This window comes from Ostreococcus tauri, assembly GCF_000214015.3.
Source record: "Ostreococcus tauri WGS project CAID00000000 data, contig chromosome 12, whole genome shotgun sequence".
NCBI lineage: Eukaryota > Viridiplantae > Chlorophyta > Mamiellophyceae > Mamiellales > Bathycoccaceae > Ostreococcus > Ostreococcus tauri.
The window spans coordinates 138,942-151,052 of record NC_014437.2 but is presented as its reverse complement, the minus strand read 5'-3'; the positions used below and the strand labels follow the sequence as shown (position 1 = coordinate 151,052).

At 59.1% G+C, this 12,111-nt stretch overlaps 7 protein-coding genes across 7 annotated transcripts; all 7 read right to left on the bottom strand.

The window, feature by feature from the left end:
* Window positions 1–53: 53 nt before the first annotated feature.
* OT_ostta12g00065 (Ionotropic glutamate receptor) lies at window positions 54–1,193 on the bottom strand (the record flags this gene model as incomplete). The annotated part of the gene is made up of 1 exon (XM_003082197.2): window positions 54–1,193. One exon carries the CDS (start codon window positions 1,191–1,193, stop codon window positions 54–56), a length of 1,140 nt encoding a protein of 379 aa, XP_003082245.2.
* Window positions 1,194–1,303: 110 nt separating this feature from the next.
* Window positions 1,304–1,732, bottom strand: OT_ostta12g00920 (Ionotropic glutamate receptor; the record flags this gene model as incomplete). The annotated part of the gene is made up of 1 exon (XM_003082196.2): window positions 1,304–1,732. The coding sequence occupies one exon, from the start codon at window positions 1,730–1,732 to the stop codon at window positions 1,304–1,306; it is 429 nt and encodes a 142-aa protein (XP_003082244.2).
* A 189-nt stretch (window positions 1,733–1,921) lies between these two features.
* OT_ostta12g00910 (ABC transporter type 1, transmembrane domain) lies at window positions 1,922–6,328 on the bottom strand (the record flags this gene model as incomplete). The annotated part of the gene is made up of 1 exon (XM_022982828.1): window positions 1,922–6,328. The coding sequence occupies one exon, from the start codon at window positions 6,326–6,328 to the stop codon at window positions 1,922–1,924; it is 4,407 nt and encodes a 1,468-aa protein (XP_022840051.1).
* A 328-nt stretch (window positions 6,329–6,656) lies between these two features.
* OT_ostta12g00900 (Phosphomethylpyrimidine kinase type-1) lies at window positions 6,657–8,105 on the bottom strand (the record flags this gene model as incomplete). Its single annotated transcript, XM_003082193.2, has 1 exon — window positions 6,657–8,105. One exon carries the CDS (start codon window positions 8,103–8,105, stop codon window positions 6,657–6,659), a length of 1,449 nt encoding a protein of 482 aa, XP_003082241.2.
* Window positions 8,106–8,154: 49 nt separating this feature from the next.
* On the bottom strand, window positions 8,155–8,895 carry OT_ostta12g00890 (XAP5 protein; the record flags this gene model as incomplete). Its single annotated transcript, XM_022982825.1, has 1 exon — window positions 8,155–8,895. The coding sequence occupies one exon, from the start codon at window positions 8,893–8,895 to the stop codon at window positions 8,155–8,157; it is 741 nt and encodes a 246-aa protein (XP_022840050.1).
* Window positions 8,896–9,311: 416 nt separating this feature from the next.
* On the bottom strand, window positions 9,312–10,190 carry OT_ostta12g00880 (Nucleotide-binding, alpha-beta plait; the record flags this gene model as incomplete). The annotated part of the gene is made up of 2 exons (XM_022982824.1): window positions 9,312–9,970; window positions 10,136–10,190. 2 exons carry the CDS (start codon window positions 10,188–10,190, stop codon window positions 9,312–9,314), a joined length of 714 nt encoding a protein of 237 aa, XP_022840049.1.
* Window positions 10,191–10,590: 400 nt separating this feature from the next.
* Window positions 10,591–11,619, bottom strand: OT_ostta12g00870 (Steroid receptor RNA activator-protein/coat protein complex II, Sec31; the record flags this gene model as incomplete). Its single annotated transcript, XM_003082192.2, has 1 exon — window positions 10,591–11,619. The coding sequence occupies one exon, from the start codon at window positions 11,617–11,619 to the stop codon at window positions 10,591–10,593; it is 1,029 nt and encodes a 342-aa protein (XP_003082240.2).
* Window positions 11,620–12,111: the final 492 nt, after the last annotated feature.

Genomic DNA, 12,111 nt, shown 5'->3' with positions numbered 1-12,111 from the left:
GAGAAGTTTAACTCGTTACAAATGAGACTTCGCGTCTACTCGTTCTATCGACATTAGAACATAACATCACCTCCTTTTCGACTCTTTCCAAAGGTACCTTTTCTAAAAGATGCCCGCGCCTGTTGAAGACGATTTCTCAAGGCGTTATTATCTTTTGATTCCGCGTCTTTCCCGGAGTCGTTCTTATTCTCGCCTTCTTCTGGAGCCATCTCGGAAAGAACTGCCTCGAGATGCTGGCGATGTTGGATCTCCCTCTTCCTCCGTCTGTGATTTTCGTGTTTTTTATGACCAGCGGAGAGCGTGAGAACCAAGAGCATCAACACTCCTCCTGCAGCGATGATACCGTAGGTTTGGTTAATGTCGAGCGTATAAGACACCTCGGACGCGGTGACTTGGTTCTGGCACATCATTGGGGTGTAACTCAGGGTGATTTGATCCATTTTCCCGTCGAATTCCATCTCCATCAAGGTTGTGTCTATGACCCAGTGAAGGTTTTCGGCACACTCTGAGTAGTGTGTGGCAAACCCGCCCCCAGCTTTGAGTGCATTTGCGACTATTGTCATACCGCAATCCGACTGCGCCTGTTCAAGCTCGTACGCATACACGTGCGGAATGAGCATCGCCTGGACACCATTTTGAGTGAGGAAGGATTTTATGTTTGTCGTGGCTCGGATAGTTGCGAGAGGGACCTCGACCATGGTCAGCCACGGATATGAAGTCTGAAGCTGCGTCTTGAGCGGATCGCCCGTGAAGATCGCGACTCTACCTCCAACCATCTGAAGATCGCTCATGCTATTGATAGCCGAATTACTCACAGAGACCTCGATGATGAGCGCCGCGAGCGAGGCCGTGTATAGGGCGGTAAAGCACAAGGTACACATCCCCCAGATGACTTGCAGCGCCTTTGCGTGCGGCGAGCGCGGCTCGGCATCTAAACCTGAAGTGAAGCGCTCCCAAGAGAGCCACCATGACGTGAGTACACCCTCCAAAACACTAGGAATCTCTTCCTTGAAGTGATCGAACTCGAGATAGTAGTAGCACAGCGAGTGAAACGTCGTGAGGGCGAGAAATGCGAGCCACGCCTGCCATGTGAACGGCTTGAGCATGAGCGCCGGATTCAACGTTTTCGACGCTGCCTCTTTCTCTACTAGGAGTTCTCGAGATAAATCGGTGATATATCTCCCGGTCACCATTCCCTGACCCCGGCGCTCGTACGAATCCGTCCACCACTGCGCCGATAAATCGTAATTCAGGGTGATAATTGACTCCAAGTCCGTGTACGTCTCGCTCCCGATCGGCCCTCTCAACAGCGTCCACCGCACGTTAAAGTTCCCTCGGTCGGCGACTTCGTTGAATATCGCCCAATCGCGTCCCCCGAGCCAATCATCGCACGTGTTCGACGGGTCGCTGTCCTCGCAAATGACAATGAGCTCGGCGCCGTCGCGTATCCGGGATGAGTCGAATCCGTCGGCTCCTCCTTCCCTTCCTTCACCACTCCGGGATCCCAGATCACCGCCACGTTGAGCGTTTTCCCGACCAACAACTCGGCGACGAAATTATTCTTCCACCGCGCGTTCGTTGACGTTCCGTTCGACGTCGTCAGCGACGTGGAGAGTCCTTGGCCGTCGTTGGCGCACCAATCGAGGCTCCGAGTCGCGCTCGCGCTCGCGACGACGCCGAGGACGGCGGCGAGACCGAGCGCGTTCGCGCGGTCGCGCCGGGGCGACCGCATCGTCGAGCGCGTCGACGAGTTCGGGGGTGTGATGAAAATTCAAGGACGATTCGACGCGTTTTGCCACGTTGGTCGACGATTGCGTATGATCCGACATTTTAGCCGATCATTTTGTATAGGTAGGATGTAGCGGGGAAGCGCGCGCGGGAGACGCCGTCGCTACAAGCGGGGTGGTCTCTTTCTTCTACTCTATTTCTTTCCAAAGCCGAAGAACCCACCTCTCGACGATTTACTCTCGGAATCGGAAAGAGCATCGAGAGATCTCGCGGAGGTCCCGGGTTCGTCGTCTACCTGCGCCGAGAGCGAGGCGATGCGGTTTTCCTTGCTTCGCTTTCGAGCCGAGTTCTTCTTGGAACTGGACGAACTCAAGAAGGATCGATTCTTCGATTGTGATTCGACCTTCAGACTCTTGCTCACAAAAGAACGCATGTTGCGCATCATGGTGATGCCCACCGGGTTGACGATGTCTTTGGCTGGAGGAATCTTGGACAGCGCGACAGAAGTGTCCGAGGCGCGGACGCCGTTGAACGCGACGTGCGCCGGGGTCACTGTGGCTGCGCTCTTTGACGTTATGTTCACCACGAATTCATTCGGCGTTAGAGCCGCCAGCAGGGACCAAGGACTGCCATGCCAAATGACCGTGCGCACCTCCCGCTCCATCTGTTGTAATCTCAGCGATGGGTCTCTTATGATTGGCAGCTTCTTTTCCACAAAGAGCCGCAACACCTCGACCGCCGAGGCGAGATCCGGGGCTGGAAAGTCGTCCCCGAACCCGTCGACCATGATAACGTCTGGGTGTTGCAAGATTGCCTGGACAAAGGTGATCTTGAACACTGTGATCGGGTCTAAAAGGGTCGCGATGGACGTCATACTCACCATTGCCCAGTCTTCACGATACTGCGTACCCGTGAGAGAAGGAGTGAACGCGAGCGCGGTGCAGAGCTTCCACAAAAACTCTGAGTCGTATCGGCGCATACACTCCTGCATTAAGCGCGCCCGTCTACATCTGGGCGGAAGCCGAGACAGCTCCAGAGTGATGCCGACGAGAAGGTTTTGCATGAGAGACTCGCACATGAGGATGGATTCCTTGTCCCTTCGCAAGCGAACGACTGTCTCGTATCTTGGGTTGATGCATCCGACGCCGCTGAAAGCGACATCTGTACCCGCGAGAAGATTCATAAACGTCCTGGAAAACGTGCCTCTTGTCTCACGAATCCCAATGAACCCACCGGCCGGGATGTATTGAACTTGGGTACCGTGTTGATCGAACGCGGAGAGAGCCGTAAATATGTTGATGGCTTTCGTTCCCTGTTCAGGCGGTTGCAGTGTCAACGTCATTCGATCGAGGTAAATACAAGCTGTTTCGTTCTCATTGACCGAGCACAACGTCTGAATCGAGTTGCTCTCGTGATTTCGATGGAATTTAGTCTCATCTTCTTCTCCGTCTGCACCCGACTGGTAGAGCTTGTGCATGGCGTCCAAACGTCTTCTACGCGAGGAACGAATGTTCAACAGCGCAGCCATGTGTGCAACCTTCGATACAGAAGCCAGCATGACGGAGATATTGTCTGCAATCGCGATGACGGCGTTTCCAAGCTGCGAAATAGATGTCACAATGGCGATGAACATACCCACGGTGACCTTGTCGATTGCAAGAATCTGAGGTGCGAAGCCATACATGAGAGCGATCACCAAGGTGAGGCATGCGAACAAGGTCCACTTGTTGAAATAATCTTGATACCATCGCTCGAAAATACCTCCGTCAAGGAATAACCACAGCTTTTCATATTGTCGATCGGAAGTTCTTGCTTCGGTGTGAGATTCGCGGACAAGTCCCGTATTGCGGTACAGATAATGGGAGGTGTCGTACACCATCACTTCGAGCTCATCCTCCATGATGCCGGCGACATAACTTTTTCTAATTCTAAACGAAATGAAGAAAAGTGCTCCGAGGAAAATGACTCCAATCATTCCGATGGTGTAACCAACCAATTCTTGCTGGTCCTTGAAAGAGTAGGCGATGAAAACGGATGCACCGGCGAGGCGATACAAATCTATAAAAGTGGCGTGTAACCTCGCCCAGAGATCTGTCCGAATGGTGTTCGTGTCCGTCGAAGCGGAGACTCTGAACAGAGATTCTGCGCTGCCTATCGCCTCAAGATCTGCCGTGGAAAGACTCGAAAATTTTTTACCGAGAAGCACTTCCAGGTGGGTCTGTAAGACGTATGACCCGGGGAAGTAGTGCAGTCCGATGTGGTAACGGAAAAGTTCGATGGCGACAAAAACCATTGCAACTAATATGCACCAGTCCGAGCGTCGCTGGAGCAGACCTTCGTTCACCAATATGGCAAAGAATAACGACCATACGAATGTATCCAGGAGAGCCATGATACAGTTCACTAACTGATAGCGCCACGTCAGAGGGATGATCCACTCAAGGTCGATAGCCTCGTCCAAGAAACTGAACAGGAAGCGAAGAATCTTGTTGAAGCTGCTTCCGTCGGTCATGGAGAGCCTAAAGCCTTCTGGGAAAAATCCCATGGCGTGGATGAAGACCGCCACGCTGTCAATCGGGAAGATACGAGCCGCGCCTTCTCCCTTGACAGAGGTCATCGTGATGAATAAGTTCGTGGCTGGCGTCCAGCATGCGTTTGATAAGAATGGAAGGACGACCCGCATCTCGCATTGGCCGGGTTCGAACTCGACGCGCGTCCTACCGCCCGGCTCCGTCTCGTTAAGGGATCCAGGGCCGTTCGCATCCTCCTTCACCAAACGGTCGTAGTCCAGTCCAAGTTTGGCCGTCAGACTGGTGATTTCGAGCTCAGCGTGCGCCGGCACGTTGTCGACATGATTTCTTACGATGGTCAACTTCACGCCGTACTCATCATCACCCACATGAAGCTCTCGCACCTTGAAGGACAGCTCGGGCAGACCAGCGAGTGACTCTTCCTCGAGGTCCATGAGGTCATCCATTACGTGGAACTCCTTTTGCTCCAAACGATCGAGCATAAAGATTGGATTTTGTTCCATGGCGGCTAAGACTTCCTCGCCCTTTCTCTTCTGTGTATCGTAGTACTCCCCACGCCGGAAAACCCGCATCTGCTGAACGATCACGTAAATGAGGAAGCACCCAAGGGCTAGTGCAACTTTCCACAGGACAGTGAAATAGTAAGTATTTGGAATGATGTAATCCGACCACGCCGATTCATGTTCCTTCAACCATTGGCAAGCGGCCGCAAACTCCCTCTCTGTAACGTCAGGATACGTACTCGTGAGATTCATTCTCAGTCCTAACAGGTTCTGAATGTTCGTAAACGTGATTTGCAGCTCCTCCACGAGATAAAAGGCGTCGCTAAAGTAAATTCTAGAAGGTTCATGTGCCCCCTTTTCCAGCACTTCTTGACTGAAATCGCAGCTCTGAGCTGGGGACGAGCTCGCGTGAGCGTATGAATTGGAAAGCCTTTCTGGGATAACCAAATCACCATCGACGTTAAGATAAGACGCCGAACAGTACACCGGATCTTGCAGCGCAATTCGAATGTACGTCTGCTCGGTAATCGCGAGATCGGGTTCCCACCGGTAAAAGAGCACCGGGGTTGGTGTCCCAGTATCGGTTTTCCATTTCGCCCACTCCACCACGGCTAAAGAGTTTTGGTAGATAATTTCTAGAGGAAGGCCACTCGCGATTACCCGACGCTCGTGTTCACTCTTCACCCAAGCTGGGTTGTTGGATACGAGAGCCACGCATGGACGCATACCGCTAGTGCACTCATTCGTTCGATTATAGTACCTCGTGCAGCACCTAGCACTGGAAACAGGCGCGCCCAGAGCGACTGGCGCCCAAGATCCCGTTACGCAGTCGAGAGTACCGCCGTACCAGGACACTGTTGTACTCGAGGTCGGACAAATGGCCTTATCGTCTTCCGAGCCCTGGGAAAGATCCGTGACATTTAACTCGATTGACAAAGTCAAGCGTTGACCAATAGCCTTCGTCTGGTCGAACGCACCTGAAGAGTTCAACAAGGGCAAAGAGGACCACAGCTCTGGGTTCGGGACAGCATCAGCGTTGAGATACCAGCCGTTCCGCGCTACCTGACCGAGCGCGCCGACCAGTGTGTAATCAGGTATCGTCCCCACTGTCGTCTTGGACGCCAACGTCCTCCCCGTGGCTCCGGAGACGGGCCAAAGCTCGAGATCGAACACTGATTTCCCGTACAGCACGTTTACGTACTGCCGGCCCGTCTGCGTCATCGTTCCCAACAACTGCTGCGCCGAGCCATCCTTGTCCCACGTCTTGTACTCCACCGTGTAACCGAGTTTCTCCCTCAATAAGATCCCAAGCACCAATGTGGCCATGCGCTGGGACGCCCAACCCGTGATCACCTCGAGCGGTATCGTCGACTTTAACAGCACCTCTGGGACGTCCGGGCGCTGATGCCACGTCGACTCGTCCCAGCACGTCCGCGTCCCTTGCAGATCCAACGACACCACCCCGGCGTCTCCCTGGTAATAACTGCTCGTCGCGTACGTGTCTCCCGCCGCGGGCGCGCTCGCGGCGAGCGCACGCGGGGCCAAAATCGATGAAATCAGCGACATCAGGGCGACGCGTACCCGGTGGAATTTCAACCGCGCGCGTGCGCTTCGGCCCGTCGCGCGCGCGGTTCGCCGGGACCATCGCGGCGGGTGCGACGATGACGCCATCGAGGGCGTCGCTGGGCGCGTCGACCGCGCTCGGCGAGCGCGTGGGGGGACGATTGGGGACATTCGCGCTGTCGAATTCCGAATTCCAAACGGGTTTTGCGGCTCTCAGGAGTCGTGACTCGTAAACCGAGGGACTCAGGATTGGACGCGCGCGCGGGCGGCTCGCGCGAGGTCGATCGAGCGTCGATCGGGTCGAGTGAAAGAATGTAAAAGTTCCAAACGATCACGCTAAGAGTCTGCAAACGGCGTCGGCGACGTCGGGGGCGTTGGCGACGCAGGAGATGACGGCGACGCCGTCGGCGCCGGTGCGGGCGCGCACGTCCGAGGCGGTTTCGCAGGAGATGCCGCCGATGGCGACGATCGGAAGGAGGATTTCGCGAGCGACGGCGGCGACTTTAGCGACGCCGTCGACGCCAATGACCTGGGCGTCGCCCTTGGAGTCGGTGCCGAAGCAGGCGCCGCAGCCAATGTAGTCGGCTCCGTCGACTTTGGCGGCGCGCGCAAGGTCCTCCGTACGACAGCTCACACCGATCCACTTGTTCGGTCCTAAGATGTTTCGAGCCTCGACACAGGTCATGTCGGACTGTCCGAGGTGCACACCGTCGGCATCGACGGCGATGGCAACGTCGCATCGATCGTTGACGATGAACGGGACAGAGTACCTGTCGCACACCGCCTTCATCGCACGAGCGCGCTCCACGAGCGCTCGAGTCGATGGATTCTTATCCCGCATCTGCACGATGGTTACTCCGCTCTGAAGCGCTTGCTCGAGTTTCTCCAGCGTCAACGCCTCGCAGGAGACGAGATACAGACGCAAAGCGCTCGGCCGGAACACCTTGCCCATCGAAGCCGTCGCCGCGTAATACGGCAAGTGATTCAGCGGGCCGTGGCCCGTTCCGTACCCGGGATTCGTGCGAATCGCCTCCGAGATGTACACCTTTGCCCTTCGCACCGCGGTCGGGACGTCGTATCCCTGGGCTAGAGATGCCGCGATCGAGCTCGCCAGCGTGCACCCGGTTCCGTGCGTGTGCGGCGTCGAGAATCGCACCCCTTCGAACGTCGTCGTCTCCCCCGTCGCACGTTCGTATAAATAATCTATAGCCACCCCACCCTTGTCCTTCTCCGCGCAGTGTCCACCCTTGAGAAGGACCCACTCGCTCTGTAACCGCGTCCCGAGCTCTTTCGCCCGCGTCGCCATGTCCACCCGTCCGAACGCCTCCTCATCCATCCCCAGGAGCGCCGCCGCCTCCGGGACGTTCGGCGTCACGATCGTCGCCAGCGGACACAGCTCGTCTCGAAGATCATCGATCGCGTCGGCGTCCATCAGGCTTGCGCCGCCTTTCGCGCGCATCACCGTGTCCACGACGACATTCTTCAGTTGATGTCTCTTAATGTCCTGCGCGACGCGTCGCGTCGTCGGTCCGTCGGCGAGCATCCCCGTCTTCACCGCGTTCGGTCTTAAATCATCCGCGACGGCATCGATCTGGGCGGTGATGAATTCAGTCGGGGCGACGTGCACGTCGCGGACGCCCAGAGTGTTCTGCGCCGTGAGCGCGGTGACGGCGGTCGCGGCGAAGGAACCGAGGGCGGTGATGGCCTTGACGTCGGCCTGAATCCCGGCGCCACCGCCGGAGTCGGAGCCGGCGACGACGAGGACGATGCCGCGAACCATGGGATCGAGCGCGGGAGTCGAGGAGTGAGGACGAGCGCGGTAACAAAGTCTACTTAATGCGATAGCCTTCCTGGCCGTACGACTTGGCGGGATCGTACACCTCCCATCGATTGGCGGGGAACATGCCTTTATTTCTGTCGTACCACGTTCGGAGGATGACCTTTCCCGGATGGGAGTTCTCCACCTCGACGTCGGCGCCGCCGCGAAGGCGAACGTCGTCGCGCTTGTCGAAACGGAACAACGGGCCCGATTTTCCGCGCGCGCGGGAGACGATGAGGTCGTAGAAGGAAACATCGTGTGGAATAATGAGATCCTCCTTGATGAACATCATACCGCTCGCGTCGCAGTGCTTCATGTCGCGTTGGACCGTTTTCTCACCATCCTTGAGGAGCGACGCGCGCACTTTTTGCAGAAACTGTTCCACCGTGTCCCCCTTGACGCACGCAATTTTTCCGCCATCTCGCCTCGTTCCGTCGTAGTACGAGTACGTGATTGTCACACTCTCTCCCTTCTCCCGTCTCGATCGCTCCAAGTACTCGGACTCGATCTCCGCCCGCTCTCTTCGCTCCGCCTCCTCTCTCGCCCGGTCCGGGAGGAACTCCGTCGACACCGTGGGATCTTTCCCCATCCCTCCCCCGAACCTCCGCCGCTTCTCCCCTGGAGACGTCATGACTAAAGTCTCCTCTTCGTCCATCGCCGCCGACGGATCGATCTCCTCCGTCTCGTCGAACGACAGCGCGCTTCCCACGCGTTTCGCCTTTTTCTTTCTCCGTCTCGCCTCGCGCTCCATCCTGCGCGCTTTCTCTTCGTCTTCTCGCTCGATCGCGGCCTCCGCGGCCTCGCGACCTCGAACGAAGTCTTCGCGCGTCATCAGGCCCGTCGTGCGCTCGACTAGCGCGGCGTCGACGCGGTGGGCGCTGTTTCCGCTGGCGAAACCGACCAAGAGAGATTTTGACGCATTTCCATCCGCCGGCGCGTCCTGCGCTCGTGATTCGGTCGCCGGAACCGTCGTCGACGGCGTGTCGTCGTTAACGCCCCTCGTAGGTACGGCGGGGCGAAAGGGCATCGGTGAGCGCGGGGTCGGGGGGGGCGAGGAATGACGTCGAGGCGACCGGGACGCCGGACGGCGGTTCGAATGAAAATTCGTGCTAGTCGTATTAAAGGGCGGACGGCGTGATGGACGTCGCTCGTGGAAACGTGCGCGTGCTATCTTCGCCTGCGCTTGGGCGGGGGAGGCGGGGCGGTTTTGGCGTGCGGGTTGGCCTGGGGTGCGGCGTTTTGTTGCCACTGGGCCGGACGCTGCGGCGGCGGCGGCGGTGGCGCGCGCTTGCCCTGTTGCTGCTGCGTCATCACCATTTGCTTTGGCGGTGCGTACAGAACGCCACCGTACCCGGGCTTGTCCTGAGGAATCGGTCCCTTCCACGCGGTGTCTGGCGGCGGCGGCAGCGGGTCATTCGGTCCGATGGTCGCCGCCGGCGTCTTCGGAATCTCCGCAAACGTCACCACGCACGCCTTCCCGTTGATCTGCCTTCCGTGTAACTTTTCTTTACACGCAGCCGCGGCGTCCGACGTCGTGAACTCCACCGCACAGCACCCCTTGCTCTTCCCCGTCGCCTTGTCGGCGAAGAATGTCAGCGATTTCACCCGACCAAACTCCGCCAAGATCCCCTCCAACTCCGCGTCCGTGGTCCACCACGTGAGCGACGCCACGTACACCGCCGTGGGTCGTCCGTCGTCCACCGCCGTCAACGGCGACGCCGTTCGAGGCGGAATCGCGACGGACGTCGACGCCTTGGCGCTCGCGCTCGCCGTCCCGCTCATCCCTCTCGACGCAGTTTTCACGCTCTTCACCGGCGCGTCGTCGTCTACACGCGCGTTAAAACACGCACAGTTCTTCCCGTCAATCACCGCGCCGATACACAGCGCGACGCACGTCGACGCGGACGCGTCGTCGTCGAATCAATGCACGAATACCGTCGAGATCGCCGGATTCCATCCCCCATCCGCGCGCCGCGTCGTCGCGCACGCACCGACGTCGCCGTACAGCAGGGCGTCCTCGTCCTCGTCATCCTCCGCGGTCGTCATCGCGCGCGCGCGCGTCGCGGTCCCGTCGCGATCGAGGGCGCGCGCACGTCCGTCGACAAGGACGACGTGGACGACGCGGACGTGAAAGGGGAGATCGACGCCCCAGGGTCGATCGATCCCAAAGTCGCTTTCACGCCTTTCGATGTGGACATCGTGCATTGGGCGAGTCGGTGCTCGGCGTGCGAGGGTCGTTCGAAACGATCGATCGAGGGAGGGGCGCGGGCGGAGGGGCGAGGCGGTGGGCGCTCGATCGCGCGCGTGCGTTCGTTCGTCCAGCGTCGCGTCCGGGACGGGCCGATGGTGCGTCGATGATGGGAGGGAACGCGAGCGATGCGCGTTTTCATTTGAAACCAGTCAATCTAAGAGGTGCGGCGCGACTAAAAGGTGATTGTTTGGGTCGCTACGGGAGCGTGGCGCGGAATTTGGTGAGCCGCTTGAGCGCGGTGAGCCAAGCACTGCACTCGTCCCAGTCCCCCGTCGTGAGCTGCATTTGCGTCTGCTGCGCCGCGGCGAAGTCGAACGCGTCGAGAGCTTGGGCGAGCGATTTGAGCTTGGTGACGACCGAGTCGGAGACCTCCGCCGAGGCAAGCTTCCAGAGGAGCACACCGAGACGCTTCGAGCTGTCATCCATTTCCTTCCGCTTGGCGGGATGATTCGCAGCAGCGGTGGCGCACGCGTCGTATAGCGCGCGGAGCGCTTGAACGACGTGCGTGAGCTCCGCTGACACTTTGGAGGTGTCCACCGTCTCCATGCGACAGTCCGTGGGAGGCTGTGGTTTCGCCGGCGCGGGCGGCGGCGGTGTCGGAGCTTGCACCTGCGGTTGCTGTTGGGCAGGAGGCGGCGGCGCGAACGTCGACGGCATCGACGGCGGCGTCGGCGCCATGCCCTGCATCGGCGGTGGTGCCCCGTAGGCTTGCATTGACGGTGGAGGCGCAGATGGGGCCGTCCCATATGCCGGTTGCTCGACGCGTTGCGGAATCGAGGGCGGCGGCGCCGCAGGTGTGGGATCGAACGACGCCGTGGGAGCGACAGCTTGCGGCGGTGGCGGTGGTGGCGCACGCGATGTCGGTGGCGCCTGCGGTGGCGCGTTCTGATGCGACTGCATGGGCGATGGCACCATCATGGCAGGCATCATTGGCGGCGCTTGTGGCGATGGCGGCGTCATCGGCGCTGCGTGAGGAGCGTGATACCCTCCACCGCTCGGCGGTGGTGGCGGCGCTCCCATGTTACCGGCGGCGACTTGCGCCGCGACATTGTACGCGGCGGTCATCGACGGAGGAACGCTCGACGGCGCCGCTTGTTGCCCCATGCTGCCTCCATATGTACCCTGTGAGGCGTATGCGCTCTCCACTGGAGCGCTATCGTACGCAGTCTTTCGGGGTGGCGGTCCCGCTGGTGCCGCAGGTTGCGGTGGCAGCTGGGGCGCCATCGATACAGGAGGAGCTGGCGCCGAATATGCTGGAGTCGACGAAGACCCAGAGAAATATCCGCCCTGCATGTCCATCGGTGGAGCCGGGCGCGGCGGCGCAGGCTGTTGCGGAGGCCGCTGAGGAATTTGCGACGCCTGAGGCGGAGCGGACATGGGCGTCGGTGTGAACGTCGTAGGCACTGGGGGTGGTGCGAAAGTCTGCGGCACCATCGTCGTCGGAGGGGGAGCAGAGGTCGGTGGAGCCGCGGCATAGGCCCCGTACCCCGATGCGGGTGCAGAGCTATACGCTCCATAAGACGTCGGCGGCGGGGCACCATACGTTGACACATTCGAGGTCGGCGAGGCCTGGTACGGCGACGACGACGCCGGAACACTGGAAGAAACGGCTGGAGACACCACTTGAGTGCTCGTACTCGCCTTGGTGGAGACACTGCTACGAATGATTCGGTCGCGCAGGACGTTCACGTCTTCGCCCGGGCTCCCAGGAACCAT